Source organism: Hyla sarda, chromosome 2, assembly GCF_029499605.1.
Source record: "Hyla sarda isolate aHylSar1 chromosome 2, aHylSar1.hap1, whole genome shotgun sequence".
NCBI classification, from domain to species: Eukaryota; Metazoa; Chordata; class Amphibia; order Anura; family Hylidae; genus Hyla; species Hyla sarda.
Window position 1 is genome coordinate 496,539,582 of NC_079190.1, and position 16,506 is coordinate 496,556,087.

Sequence of the window (16,506 nt, forward strand, 5' to 3'; positions counted from 1 at the left end):
TCCTCCCGGGTACTACTCCACCCCGGGGCAGAATTTATCCTCTTTCTGCCCCAGAGACTCTTGCCATGTCCGAATACGTCCAGGAGAATCTAAAAAGGGGCTTTATCCGTAAATCCTCCTCTCCTGCCGGAGCCGGATTTTTCTTTGTCTCCAAAAAAGATGGCTCCCTACGTCCTTGCATTGACTACCGCGGTCTTAATAAAATCACGGTTAAGAACCGCTACCCCTTACCCCTCATCTCTGAACTCTTTGATCGCCTCCAAGGTGCCCACATCTTCACTAAATTGGACTTAAGAGGCGCCTATAACCTCATCCGCATCAGAGAGGGGGACGAGTGGAAAACGGCATTTAACACCAGAGATGGACACTTTGAGTATCTGGTCATGCCCTTTGGACTGTGCAATGCCCCTGCCGTCTTCCAAGACTTTGTCAATGAAATTTTTCGTGATCTATTATACTCCTGTGTTGTGGTATATCTGGACGATATCCTAATTTTTTCTGCCAATCTAGAGGAACACCGCCGGCATGTCCGTATGGTTCTTCAGAGACTTCGTGACAACCAACTCTATGCCAAAATTGAGAAATGTCTGTTTGAATGCCAATCTCTTCCTTTTCTAGGATATTTGGTCTCTGGCCAGGGACTACAGATGGATCCAGACAAACTCTCTGCCGTCTTAAATTGGCCACGCCCCTCCGGACTCCGTGCTATCCAACGCTTTTTGGGGTTCGCCAATTATTACAGGCAATTTATTCCACATTTTTCTACCATTGTGGCTCCTATCGTGGCTTTAACCAAGAAAAATGCTGATCCCAAGTCCTGGCCTCCTCAAGCAGAAGACTCCTTTAAACAACTCAAGTCTGCCTTTTCTTCGGCTCCCGTGCTCTCCAGACCTGACCCTTCCAAACCCTTCCTATTGGAGGTTGATGCCTCCTCAGTAGGAGCTGGAGCTGTTCTTCTACAAAAAAATCCTTCCGGGCATGCTGTCACTTGTGGTTTTTTCTCTAGGACCTTCTCTCCAGCGGAGAGGAACTACTCCATCGGGGATCGAGAACTTCTAGCCATTAAATTAGCACTTGAGGAATGGAGGCATCTGCTGGAGGGATCAAGATTTCCTGTTATTATCTACACCGACCACAAGAACCTCTCCTACCTCCAGTCGGCCCAACGGCTGAATCCTCGCCAGGCCCGGTGGTCTCTGTTCTTTGCCCGATTTAATTTTGAGATTCACTTTCGTCCTGCCGATAAGAACATTAGAGCCGATGCTCTCTCTCGTTCCTCGGATGCCTCAGAAGTTGATCTCCCTCCGCAACACATCATTCCACCTGACTGCCTGATCTCCACTTCTCCTGCCTCCATCAGACAGACTCCTCCAGGAAAGACCTTTGTTTCTCCACGCCAACGCCTCGGAATCCTCAAATGGGGTCACTCCTCCCATCTCGCAGGTCATGCGGGCATCAAGAAATCTGTGCAACTCATCTCCCGCTTCTATTGGTGGCCAACTCTGGAGACGGATGTTGGGGACTTTGTGCGAGCCTGCACTATCTGTGCCCGGGATAAGACTCCTCGCCAGAAGCCCGCTGGTTTTCTTCATCCTCTGCCTGTCCCCGAACAGCCTTGGTCTCTGATTGGTATGGATTTTATTACTGATTTACCCCCTTCCCGTGGCAACACCGTTATTTGGGTGGTCGTTGATCGATTCTCCAAAATGGCACATTTCATTCCTCTTCCTGGTCTTCCTTCTGCGCCTCAGTTGGCTAAACAATTTTTTGTACACATTTTTCGTCTTCACGGGTTGCCTACGCAGATTGTCTCGGATAGAGGGGTCCAATTCGTGTCTAAATTCTGGAGAGCTCTCTGTAAACAACTCAAGATTAAATTAAATTTTTCCTCTGCATATCATCCCCAGTCCAATGGACAAGTAGAAAGAATTAACCAGATCCTGGGTGATTATTTGCGACATTTTGTTTCCTCCCGCCAGGATGACTGGGCAGATCTCCTTCCATGGGCCGAATTCTCGTATAACTTCAGGGTCTCTGAATCTTCCTCCAAATCCCCATTTTTCGTGGTGTACGGCCGTCACCCTCTTCCCCCCCTCCCTACCCCCTTGCCCTCTGGTCTGCCCGCTGTGGATGAAATTTCTCGTGACCTTTCCATTATATGGAGAGAGACCCAAAATTCTCTCTTACAGGCTTCTTCACGCATGAAGAGGTTCGCGGATAAGAAAAGAAGAGCTCCCCCCGTTTTTTCCCCTGGAGACAAGGTATGGCTCTCCGCTAAATATGTCCGCTTCCGTGTCCCTAGCTACAAGTTGGGACCACGCTATCTTGGTCCTTTCAAAATTCTGTGTCAAATTAATCCTGTCTCTTATAAACTTCTTCTTCCTCCTTCTCTTCGTATCCCTAATGCCTTTCACGTCTCTCTTCTCAAACCACTCATCCTCAACCGTTTTTCTCCCAAATCTGTTCCTCCCACTCCTGTTTCCGGCTCCTCGGACGTCTTCTCGGTCAAGGAGATTTTGGCTGCCAAAAAGGTCAGAGGAAAAAATTTTTTTTTAGTAGACTGGGAGGGTTGTGGTCCTGAAGAGAGATCCTGGGAACCTGAGGACAACATCCTTGACAAAAGTCTGCTCCTCAGGTTCTCAGGCTCCAAGAAGAGGGGGAGACCCAAGGGGGGGGGTACTGTTACGCCGAGCGCTCCGGGTTCCCGCTCCTCCCCGGAGCGCTCGCTTCACCTCCTCCGCTGCAGCGCCCCGGTCACGTCCTCTGACCCGGGGCGCTGCGATCCTGCTGCTAGCCGGGATGCGATTCGCGATGCGGGTAGCGCCCGCTCGCGATGCGCACCCCGGCTCTCCTACCTGACTCGCTCCCCGTCTGTTCTGTCCCGGCGCGCGCGGCCCCGCTCCCTAGGGCGCGCGCGCGCCGGGTCTCTGCGATTTAAAGGGCCACTGCGCCGCTGATTGGCGCAGTGGTTCCAATTAGAGTTCACCTGTGCACTCCCTATATTACCTCACTTCCCTTGCACTCCCTTGCCGGATCTTGTTGCCTTAGTGCCAGTGAAAGCGTTCCCTGTGTGTCCCTTGCCAGTGTTTCCAGACCTTCTGCCGTTGCCCCTGACTACGATCCTTGCTGCCTGCCCCGACCTTCTGCTACGTCCGACCTTGCTTCTGCCTACTCCCTTGTACCGCGCCTATCTTCAGCAGCCAGAGAGGTGAGCCGTTGCTAGTGGATACGACCTGGTCACTACCGCCGCAGCAAGACCATCCCGCTTTGCGGCGGGCTCTGGTGAAAACCAGTAGTGGCTTAGAACCGGTCCACTAGCACGGTCCACGCCAATCCCTCTCTGGCACAGAGGGTCCACTACCTGCCAGCCGGCATCGTGACAACGGTTTATCCTTGTGGGGGAAGAAAAGCAACAAAGGAGGAAGCTTTTGTCCTCATATGCTGTCCTCAAGTCCTGACCCCATAACCCCTCCTCATATCCCAACCCCAAATCCCCTCCTCATATTCCGACCTCATATCCTGTCCTCATATCTCGACCTCATATCCCATCCCCATATCCTGACCTCATATCCTGACCTCATATCCTGACCTCATATCCTGACCTCATATCCTGTCCTCATATCCTGTCCCGATATCACAAAATCATATCCCGTCCTCATATCCCACCTCATATCCCATCCCCATATCCTGTCCCCATATCTGACCACATATCCTGACCTCATATCCTGTCCCCATATCCCAAACTCATATCCCGACCTCATATCCATTCCTCATATCCCTACCTCATATCCCGTCCCAATATCCTGTCTTCATATATAATCCCCATTTCTAATCCTCTTATCCCGTCCTCATATCCCAACCTCATATCCTGTCCTCATGTCCCGTCCTCATATCCTGACCTCATATCCCGACCTCGTATCCCATCTTCATATCCTGTGCCGATGTCCCAACCTCATATCCCGTCCTCATATCCAGAACTTATATCCCGTCCCCATATCCCGTCCCCATATCCCGACCTCATATCCCGACCTCATATCCCGACCTCATATCACAACCTCATATCCCATCCCCATATCCTGTCCCCATATCTGACCACATATCCTGACCTCATATCTTGTCTCCATATCCCGACCTCATATCCTGTCCCCATATCCCGAACTCATATCCCGTCCTCATATCCCGACCTCATATCCCGTCCCAATATCCTGTCCCAAGGGGTGTGGCTTAACCTCTTAAGGACGCAGGCCGTATCTATACGCCCTGCACCCGGTCCCGGTCTATAACGCGGGGTCACGCTGTAACCCCACGTCAGAGGGGATCGGTCCCGGCGGCTAATGAAAGCCGGGACCCTGGGCTAATAGTGTGCGGCACCGATCATTGTGCCGCGGCTATTAACCCTTTAGATGCGGCATTAAAAGTTGATCGCCGCATCTAAAGAAACAAAAATACACTCCCGATAGCTCAGTCGGCTGATCAGGACCATAGCGGTGAAATTGCGATGTCACAATCAGCTAGAACCATTACCTGCCTCAGGCTTGAGCCATCGACTGCCGATAACACTGATCATTGCCATGTTAATGCATGGCAGTGATTTGTGTAGAAGATCAGTGTGTGCAGTGTCATAGCCAATAGAGGGGGCTATAACATTGCAAAAAAAGTGTGGGAAAAAAAAAAGTTAATAAAGATCATTTAACCCCTTCCCTAATAAAAGTTTGAATCATCCCCTTTTCCCATAAAAAATAAATAAAAACTGTGTAAATAAAAATAAACATATGTGGTATCGCCGAAATGTCCGAACTATAAGAATATATTGTTAATTAAACCGCACAGTCAATGGCGTACACGCAAAAATATTCCAAATTCCAAAATAGTGTTTTTTGGACACTTTTTATATCATGAAAAAATTTATAAAAATCGATCAAAAAGTCCGATCAATACAAAAATGGTACAGATAAAAACTTCAGATCACAAAAATGACCCCTTATACCGCCCCATACGCGGAAAAATAAAAAAGTTATAGGGGTCAGAAGATGACAATTTTAAACATATTCATTTTTCCTGCATGTAGTTATGATTTTTTCCAGAAGTGCGACAAAATCAAACCTATATAAGTAGGGGATCATTTTAATCATATGGACCTACAGAATAAAGAGAAGGTGTCATTTTTACCCAAAAGTTACAAAATGGCATCTTTTCTTCAATTTTGTCGCACAAAATGTTTTGGTAAAATGACTAACGTCACTTCAAAGTAGAATTGGTGACACAAAACATAAGCCATAATATGGAATTATAAGTGCAAAATTGAAAGGGTTATGATTTTTAAAAGGTAAGGAGGAAAAAACGAAAGCGGAAAAACAGAAAAACCCTGAGTCCTTAAGGGGTTAAAGGGTGGGCGTTTCTTTGCAAGATGGGACATGGAATGCGTGGAGGGTTTGGCTTGCCAGCTGAACTGACGCATTCACCACGAGATGCAGAGCGGAGCTTGTGGACTAAGGTACCAGAAGTCCTATATACTTGCAGGGGACTTGAAACAAAAACCCCATCCTTCACATATGGGGGTAGGTTAGGGTTAAATTAACTATCACATATTTTAAGTAACATGTGTACTAAGTTTCATCAAAATATCTCCAGCCATTTGGAAGTTATAATGAAACATATATTTCCCATAGACTTGTATGGGAGTTTAAACTAAAAACCTCGACCCTCGCAAATGGGGGTGGGTAAGAGTTAAATCACCTATCCTATGTTTGTTGTTGACATATAAGTAACATGTGACCAAGTTTTATCGAAATATCTTCAGCTGTTTGGAAGTGATGCTGGAACATAGGTCACTGTGAGATCACTGTGTACATACATTACGTTACTTATCCTGTACTGATCCTGAGTTATATCCTGTATTATACAACAGAGCTGTACTCACTATTCTGCTGGTGAGGTCACTGTGTACATACATTACATTACTGATCCTGTACTGATCCTGAGTTATATCCTGTATTATACTCCAGAGCTGTACTCACTATTCTGCTGGTGAGGTCACTGTGTACATACATTACATTACTTATCCTTTACTGATCCTGAGTTATATCCTGTATTATACTACAGAGCTGTACTTACTATTCTGCTGGTGAGGTCACTGTGTACATACATTACATTACTTATCCTGTACTGATCCTGAGTTATATCCTGTATTATACTCCAGAACTGTACTTACTATTCTGCTGGTGAGGTCACTGTGTACTTACATTACATTACTTATCCTGTACTGATCCTGAGTTATATCCTGTATTATACTCCAGAGCTGTACTCACTATTCTGCTGGTGAGATCACTGTGTACATACATTACGTTACTTATCCTGTACTGATCCTGAGTTATATCCTGTATTATACAACAGAGCTGTACTCACTATTCTGCTGGTGAGGTCACTGTGTACATACATTACATTACTGATCCTGTACTGATCCTGAGTTATATCCTGTATTATACTCCAGAGCTGTACTCATTATTCTGCTGGTGAGGTCACTGTGTACATACATTACATTACTTATCCTTTACTGATCCTGAGTTATATCCTGTATTATACTACAGAGCTGTACTTACTATTCTGCTGGTGAGGTCACTGTGTACATACATTACATTACTTATCCTGTACTGATCCTGAGTTATATCCTGTATTATACTCCAGAACTGTACTTACTATTCTGCTGGTGAGGTCACTGTGTACTTACATTACATTACTTATCCTGTACTGATCCTGAGTTATATCCTGTATTATACTCCAGAGCTGTACTCACTATTCTGCTGGTGAGGTTACTGTGTACATACATTACGTTACTTATCCTTTACTGATCCTGAGTTATATCCTGTATTATACTACAGAGCTGTACTCACTATTCTGCTGGTGAGGTCACTGTGTACATACATTACATTACTTATCCTTTACTGATCCTGAGTTATATTCTGTATTATACTACAGAGCTGTACTCACTATTCTGCTGGTGAGGTCACTGTGTACATACATTACATTACTTATCCTGTACTGATCCTGAGTTATATCCCGTATTATACTCCAGAGCTGCACTCACTATTCTGCTGGTGAGGTCACTGTGTACATGCATTACATTACTTATCCTGTACTGATCCTGAGTTATATCCTGTATTATATTCCAGAGCTGCACTCACTATTCTGCTGGTGGGGTCACTGTGTACATACATTACATTACTTATCCTGTACTGATCCTGAGTTATATCCCGTATTATACTCCAGAGCTGCACTCACTATTCTGCTGGTGAGGTCACTGTGTACATACATTACTTATCCTGTACTGATCCTGAGTTATATCCTTTATTATACTCCAGAGCTGTACTCACTATTCTGCTGGTGAGGTCACTGTGCACATACATTACATTACTTATCCTGTACTGATCCTGAGTTATATCCTGTATTATTCATACAAGGCTGCCTGTCTCCAGGTGATGATAATAAACTTGATGTTTCTTGTTATCCAGCACACATCCTAGCATTTAACCCTGTTGCTAAATTAATGCCAAGGGTCACATGACAAGTTAGGGTCACATGACCGACACCAAGTTTAGACCAAGGACTATTTTCAGTACATGTATATTAGAACATTATGTGATATCCCGTATTATAAATAAGTATGTAAATAAATTAATCAATTAAATGTTTGAATACCCCTTTAATAAAAGTAAGGAGTGTGTACAGTAAAGGAAGTTGGATCAGAACCAATGGAACATTTTGCACAATAATAATTAATGTTACACGTCCTAACTCCTAACATTTGTCCCCCATATATCCTTCAATCTGCAGTTACTACAGTACTTGGCGGACCTTGTGAAAGAATTGATCAACGCTGGTCGGATGAGAGTCGTGTTGACCAGCCTGAAAAGCGGCAGCGTCATCGCCACTTATGACGTCATCACCAACGTCGCTGACAACATCACAGTGCAGAATGTGACGACAGATTTCACTGCAGCCCTTAAACAAAGCGTTGCCCTACAGATAGACCCATCATCATATCAGTATATGGGTATGTAGCGATATTCTGCAATAATAATGCCCAGAGCTTAAAGGGGCACTCCGCTACTCAGCGTTTGGAACAAACTGTTCCAAAAGCCGTCACTGGGAGCTCATGACATCATAGCATTGAGGGGGGGGGGGTGTGATGTCATGAGGGGGCGGGGCTATTACGTCACGAGCTACCAGGGCCGGCTCCAGCGTTCGGAACAGTGTGTTCCAAACGCTGAGCAGCGGAGTGCCCCTTTAAGGCCGCGTTTGCACAGCAGGAAATCTGCACAGAATTCCGCATGAATTTTCTGCGCTGAATTCCACATGCATTTATTGCCCATTGACTTTAATGGGATCCCACAAGTTCATTCAGACAGCAGAATTTCTGCATGCGAAATTCCGCTGCTGAAATTCTGCATTCCGCGGTCCGGAAAAATATAAGTCTGATCTTATATTTTTCCGCACTTCGGAATCCCATTGAAGTCAATGGGACCGACTTTCAGCCAGAATTTGTGCGGAATGCATGCAGATTCCATGCGGAATCCGCATGAACTATCATTTAGTTTAATAAAAAAAAAAAAAAAAAAATTCCACAGGGTACTACTACTCCCATCATGGAACAAAGTCTGTTCCATGTTGGGAGTAGTAGTACAGGGGCTTGATTGCATCAGGTTTCACTTCTGAAACCCGATGCAATCAAAAGTTATTAACCGGGGGAGCGGGCGGTATGTCTGCCGCAACGCTCCCCGGCGAAATATTTTTTACTGTCAAAAATTCATTTTCAAATACCCTGCCGGGAGCCCTGAATGGCCGGCACCAAGAAGCCATTTTTTTAAATTCTAGAGTGTGGATCAGGTTTATTATATAGATGGTTGGCCGGGGATCACGGCGCAATGCCACCCTCTTCCCCGACAGGAGCTATTTCTCCTACTACAGCTCCCATCATGGAACAGAAACCTGAGCTATATCACTCTAGAATTTTAAAAACTCCGCCGGGAGCCCTGAATGTCTACTTGATGCCGACCATTCAGGGCTCCCAGCGGGGTATTTGAATATGAATTTTTGACAGTAAAAAATAGTGATGAGCGGCAGGGGCCATATTCAAATTCGCAATATTTCGTGAATATATGGTCGAATATTTGTCCTATATTCGCAAATTTTGCATATTCTTTAACTTTTTTTCCATGCAAAATTCATAATGAAATTTGCTAAATGCGCATGCGCGATTATATCTTTCAACTAACTACTTCCCTATTGGTTGCTAGGGATGTTGCTAACCTCTGACAACTATATTTGAATCCTTCTCATTGACCAACAAGCTAAAAGAAGGGCGGGATCAGTGTCCTCTGGAAGTGCCAATATTCGCAAGCTTTTTGCATAAAATTCACGTTCGCATATTCGCCATCTTTGGACCACAAGCTGGAAGCAGGGAGGGATGATCATTTTTTATTTACACAGTACACATCATTGTGATGTGTACTGTGAAAAAATATATATATACCGTATATTTCGCAATATTCGAAATATTCGCTTTTCGAATATTTGCACTCAACACTAGTAAAAAATACATTGCTGGAGAGCAGTGCGGCTGACATGCCCCCCACTCCCCCGGTTACTAGCTTTTGATCGCATCGGGTTTCAGAAGTGATCAATGATTTGGCACAAGGGGTGTGCTGAGGCTGCTACAGGGGTGTTCAGCAGGAGCCAGGGCCCCCTTGGAGCCTGGGCCACTTACTGGGGTGGTATTGGCTGTATCCCCCTGACGGTGGCCCTGTGTACAACGTAGGGCGGCACATTAGCCTGGTTGTCCCCTATTGGGAGTGTTTTGTCCCCTACTGGGAGTGTTTTGTCCCTTATCGGGAGTGTTTTGTCCCCTGTTGGGTGTGTTCACAACTGCTATTGGGAATGTCCCCTATTCGAAGGGTGCAAATACATTAAGTCCTATGGGACTCTGCCAGGGAATTAGAAACTGTCCACTATTGGGAGGCGTCCACTAAGGGACATTTCACTGCCTCCCTATATACAAGAATATAACTACTATAATACTGCTCCTATATACAAGAATATAACTGCTATAATGCTGCTCATATTTACAAGAATATAACTACTATAATACTGCTCCTATATACAAGAATATAACTACTATAATACTGCTCCTATATACAAGAATATAACTACTATAATACTGCCTCCTATATACAAGAATATAACTACTATAATACTGCTAATATGTACAAGAATATAACTACTATAATACTGCTCCTATATACAAGAATATAACTGCTATAATACTGCTCATATGTACAAAAATATAACTACTATAATACTGCTCCTATATACAAGAATATAACTACTATAATACTGCTCATTTGTACAAGAATATAACTACTATAATACTGCTCCTATATACAAGAATATAACTACTATAATACTGCTCCTATATACAAGAATATAACTACTATAATATTGCTCCTATATACAAGAATATAACTACTATAATAATGCTCCTATATACAAGAATATAACTACTATAATACTGCTCCTATATACAAGAATATAACTACTATAATACTGCTCCTATATACAAGAATATAACTACTATAATACTGCTCCTATATACAAGAATATAACTACTATAATATTGTTCCTATATACAAGAATATAACTACTATAATACTGCCCCTATGTACAAGAATATAACTACTATAATACTGCTCCTATATACAAGAATATAACTACTATAATACTGCCCCTATATACAAGAATATAACTACTGTAATACTGTTCCTATATACAAGAATATAACTACCATAATACTGCTCCTATATACAAGAATATAACTACTATAATACTGCTCCTATATACAAGAATATAACTACTATAATACTGCCTCCTATATACAAGAATATAACTACCATAATACTGCTCCTATATACAAGAATATAACTACTATAATACTGCTCCTATATACAAGAATATAACTACTATAATACTGCTCCTATATACAAGAATATAACTACTATAATACTGCAACTATATACAAGAATATAACTACTATAATACTGCTCTTATATACAAGAATATAACTACTATATTACTGCTCCCTATGTACAAGAATATAACTACTATAATACTCCTCCTATATACAAGAATATAACTACTATAATACTGCTCCTATATACAAGAATATAACTACTATAATACTGCTCCTATATACAAGAATATAACTACTATAATACTGCCTCCTATATACAAGAATATATCTACAATAATACTGCCCCCTATATACAAGAATATAACTACTATAATACTGCTCCTATATACAAGAATATATCTACTATAATACTGTCCATATATACAAGAATATAACTACTATAATACTGCCTCCTATATACAAGAATATAACTACTATAATACTGCCCCCTATGTACAGGAATATAACTACTATAATACTGTACTAGAATACAGTTTGCATCTCTGAATTTCTCTGTTTTCTGTTGTGTATTAATGCACTTCTATATATATGTATTGTATTTGCAGCCCTAAACGTCTGTGTATCTGATATGAATAGATGTTCTGTGAATGCGACCTGCACATCCGACATGGGAGCGGCCTCTTGCCAATGCAAATCTGGATTTGTTGACTTGAGTCCAAGTGTCCCAGGGGTCATGTGTGACATAGGTATGGCTTATTACCATTCATTAATGTTATTTAAAGGGGCGGAGCTGTGTCCACCTCACATAGTTTCATTGTAGTTTTAGAAACACTGATAGGAATTTCTGTTCTATTAATCTCTCGTCTGTCTCTTGTGTCCTCTTTGTGCAGATGAGTGCGCAGCCGTAAACACGTGTTCACAACTGGCAAACTGTAGCAACACTTACGGGAGTTACGAATGCCAGTGCATGCCAGGGACTATGGATCAAAACCCTTCCAACCCTGGACGGGACTGTGTAGGTGAGTACAGCCTGAGGACTCTTTATATATTGAAATTTAAGTAGTTAATTTGTTTTCCCTTAGTCTGACAGCAGCACAATGATGGGGTGTGTATCTCCGCCCCTGTGAGCTGCAGGACCCAGGAATTTTTTATGAGAATAAAAACACGCCCCTCTGGGCATAAAAAAGAACAGAAAAAAGAAACAGAACAGCCCCCCCTCCCCCTTCGAGTTTATTATATAGTACAGACTTAGATACAGGCAAAAAAAGAAAAAAATATTTTTGGGAGGGAGCCTTGTGCTGCTGTCCGACTAAGGGAAAACAAATTAACTACTTAAATTTCAATTTCCCTGTCGTTTGACCAGCAGCACAATGATGGGGATTTACATAGTACATAGGGTGGGATTTAAGTATTATCCGTGTTAATAATAGATCTTGCGAAAGCAAAGTCAGGAGAAGAGGAACAGTCCATCTTATAATGCTTGAAGAATGTAGACGGAGTGCTCCAAGAGGCACTCTGACAAAAATGCTCTAAGGGAACTGAGCCTCGCTCAGCTTTAAAGGTGGATAGAGCTCGGGTGGGATGGGCTGTGAACCTCGGAGGTTCCAGATTAGCCACAGTATAAGCATCCTTGATGCATTCACATATCCAACGCCCCAATGTGGGCTTGGAAGCTTTTTTCCCCTTTATTTGAGCCCTGAAAAACTACAAATAAGTTCTCATCCTTACGAAAGGGAGCAGTTCTTTCAGTATAAACCTGAAGAGCCCCTTACAAGGTCAAGGTTGTTAAGATGACTTTCCTCACCTAGGGAGGAATCAGGAACATATCTCGGTAAGGAAATCATCTGATTTCTGTTAGAAAAAGATGAAACTTTAGGGGGAAAATCAGGTAAGTACCTTAAGAGGACCTTGTCCAGTAGGAACATTGTGTAGGGCTCAGCAGAGGAAAAAGCTTGCAGTTCTCCAAGTCTCTTGGCAGTGGTGATTGCAAGAAGGAGTCCCACAACCTGTAGGGGTTCAAAAGGAGGGAAACAAACATGCTTGAGAACAAGCCCCAAGTGGCAACAGGCTTAATAATTCTAGGATGCAGTCTAGAGATGGCTTTGATAAAACTGCCCACTTCAGGAACCTGGAAAAGTTTCCTTCCCAAAAAAGCTGACATAGCAGTAATTTGGACCTTCAGGGTATTAGGTTGTAGACCTTTGTCGAATCCGTCCTGAAGGAATTCCAGAATTTGTGGTATCGTGGGAGAGGAAGAGTCCAGCTGAATAGCAGCACACCAACCAGCAAATATTTTCCTTATTCTGACATATGATTTATTGGTAGCCACACTCCTAGAGTGGGAGAGCGTTTCCAATCTACGGTCCGAAAAACCCTTGGCTTTTAAAATGGACCTGTCAACCTCCAAGCTGTCAGGCTGAGGGACGTTAAGTTGTGGCATAGTTGGTTGCCCTGGGCTACCAGATTGTGCCTCAGAGGGAGTCTCCAGAATGTTCCCTGACTCATCATCATGACGTGGGAGAACCAGGATCTCTTCGTCCAGAATGGAATTATTGCTATTACCGAGGCCTGATCCTGTTTGACCTTCATCAGTACCCTGGGTATCATGGAGGTTGGCAGAAAGATGTATGCCAGTCTGAAGTCCCACAGTATGGACATTGCGTCCAGAGCCCAAGGTTGGTCCTCCAAATAGAGGGAGCAAAACCGTGGTAGTTTCTTGTTGAATCTGGTCGCCATCAGGTCGATCTCCGGAAGACCCCAAAGTTGGCATAACTGCTGAAACACTTGAGGGCATAGGGACCATTCGCCTGGAATTGAACTCAGACGGCTCAGGCGATCCGCCAAGATATTCTGGACTCCTCTGATATGGACCGCGGATAACCTTGTTACCCTTGTTTCCGCCCACTTGAAGATCTTCTCCCATTCCTGAAGAAGTGCCTGAGATTTGGTACCTCCCTGTTGATGTAGAACACAAAGCCATATTGTCCGTCTGGACACGGACTGCTGTTCCGAAAAGGAGATGTTCGAACTTCTTGAGGGCATAAAATATCGCTCTTAGCTCTTGGCATTGGAAGACAGGCTCATCTCTTCTGGACTCCATGTTCCAAATCGTAACGTCCGAAGTATGAGCTCCCCATCCTGAGTTGGAGGCATCGGTGGTAATAATTGTCCAAACTGGATCTAGCAGAGACATCCCATCTCTTTGGTTGGTCCACCAACGCAGAGATTGTCTGGTGATAGTTGACAGAACATGCAGGAAGTTCAAACCTGGGATAGTCCGGTTCCAGATGCGTAAGACCTCTGACTGTAAGGGTCTGATGTGCCATAGAGCCCAAGGAACTACTTCCGCTGCTGATGATAATAGCCCTAGGAAACTCATTAGAGTTCTGAGGGGGACCTGGCAAGGTGTTCTCAGGAAGCGATATCCTCTCAGGATACGATCCTTCCTGGGTACAGAGAGGTACAATTTCATCTCCACAGAGTCTATGATGAACCCGAGGAATTGTTTGTTTGTGGTCGGGGTCAAATCTGATTTGTCCCAATTAACCAACCAGCCCAAGCTCTGGAGTAAATCCAGGGTAATCTGGACATGTTCCAGGAGAATCAGTCTTGTTCTGGCTATAAGAAGCCAGTCGTCCAGGTATGGGATAACTCTTATCCCTGATAACCTGAGAACCTCCATCATGGAGGACACCACTTTGGTGAACACGAATGGAGCAGAGGTGATCCCAAATGGGAGGACCTTGAACTGCAGATCGAACAGAATCCCTCGGACCCTGACCGCAATCCTGAGGAACTTCCTGTAATCCTGATGGATTGGAATATGGAAGTAGGCATCCTTCAGGTCCAAGGATGCCATGTATTCTTCTTTGGAGAGAAGAGGTCTTTTTTGAAAGTGACGGTTCAAATATCTTAAGTCTATTATAAGACGGTGTTTTCCTGAAAGCTTAGGTACAAGGAAAATCGGGGAGTATACACCTCGGCCTTCTTCCGAGGGGGAACAGGCTCCAGTGCGGTCAGAGAAATTAGCTCTAGAATAGAGCTTTCTAGCATTACTTGCTTTGTTTCTTGAAGAATCGCGGATATCAGAAATTTTTATGAGGGCAGTGTAGTTAGGGGGAGAGAATAACCGTTTTTTATTATCTCTAACACCCAAGGATCCTTGATCCTCTGTGCCCAAACCGGAAAAAATAAAGCAACTTGGCCGCCTACTGGAGTAACAACCCCGTCAAAAAGGTTGCTTCTTCTGTTCAGAAGCACCCTTATTCTGATTACCCCTTCTAGAGGTCCTAGACCCCCTGCCACGAGTAGAATATCTACTCTGTCTACCTCTTCTGTGAGGAGAATACTTCCTAGCGTATCTCCTAGAAGAATTAGGGGTAAGGGGCAAGGATTTCCCCTTTCTGTCTGACAACTCCTCCATTAGAGTATCCAACTCTGAGCCAAAGAGTTTGCCAGGGGTAAAAAGCATGTTACAAAGTTGGGTCTTGGAATAGTTATCTCACTGCCAGGGACGGAGCCAAAGGGCTCTTCTGCCCGCAGTGGAAAGCCCCATGGTCTTAGCACCAAACTTTACTTGTTGGGAAGAAGAGTCACGCAGAAAGTCAATTGCCAAATTAATTTTCCCAAATGAGGCTAGCATGTCCTCTCTAGAAACCCCTGAAGAGATGTCCTCCTGAGGGCTATTAAGCCAAGTTCTCAAGGCCACCGCCACACCATTGGACGCTACCGCCACTGAAGCCTGACTAGCTCCTGCTATATAGGTGCGCTTGAACGCAATCTCCATCCTTCGGTCAAGCAGGTTCTTCAAATTTGAGCCATCCTCTGCAGGGAGCACCGTTCGTTTGGACATTTTGGCTATAGCCATGTCCACTTTGGGAGGAGTTAGCCATATCTTACATTGAAACTGAACAAGAGGGTACATAATTTTGTACCGCTTAGAGATTACCGGCGCCTTGTCCGGTTTCTCCCACTCAGCGGACATGAGAGCAGATAGCATATCATCCATTTGGAAGGACCTAAAAACCCTGGAGGTACAGGAATGGAGCTGCACTTCATTTCACAAAATAGTTTCTATTTTCTGATTGTAATTTTTTTTATTTCCTATATTTGTATATTATTATGGGGGCAGCCATCTTGCCTGAGCTGTTTTTTTTAACAGCATTTAGAGATATGTTTTACAGCAGGACCTATTGACATAGACAACAATAGACAGGAGTTGTCCCATTCACATGAATTGGAGATGTTACTGGGTATTCTCCGGGACCTTTTGAGAGATCATTCTGCAGGGAGGAGAAAGGCTAATCTCTGCTGTGAATGGTGATGGATCTCTTTACTGGTGTCACCTTTCACCAAGCATTATTGGGAAAGGATCTGTACAGAACAGAAAGTCTCAGCCTAGTTTTAGCCCTAGTGGCCAGTATAGAAACTGCAAGATTTTAGACTTATTTTAAAATATAGGTAGTAAATAGAGATGAGCGAACCTACAGTAAATTCGATTTGTCACAAACTTCTCGGCTCGGCAGTTGATGACTTTTCCTGCA

The 16,506-nt window shown here is 43.7% G+C and overlaps 1 protein-coding gene across 1 annotated transcript in view; it reads left to right on the forward strand.

The window, feature by feature from the left end:
* Positions 1–16,506, forward strand: part of LOC130358103 (uncharacterized) — a 52,527-nt gene that overhangs the window by 12,932 nt on the left and 23,089 nt on the right. Inside the window, exons 4-6 of the mRNA XM_056560916.1 lie at positions 7,831–8,050; positions 11,569–11,709; positions 11,854–11,982. Of these exons, the coding sequence (XP_056416891.1) occupies positions 7,831–8,050; positions 11,569–11,709; positions 11,854–11,982 (490 nt within the window). The remainder of the gene's footprint in view (positions 1–7,830; positions 8,051–11,568; positions 11,710–11,853; positions 11,983–16,506) is intronic.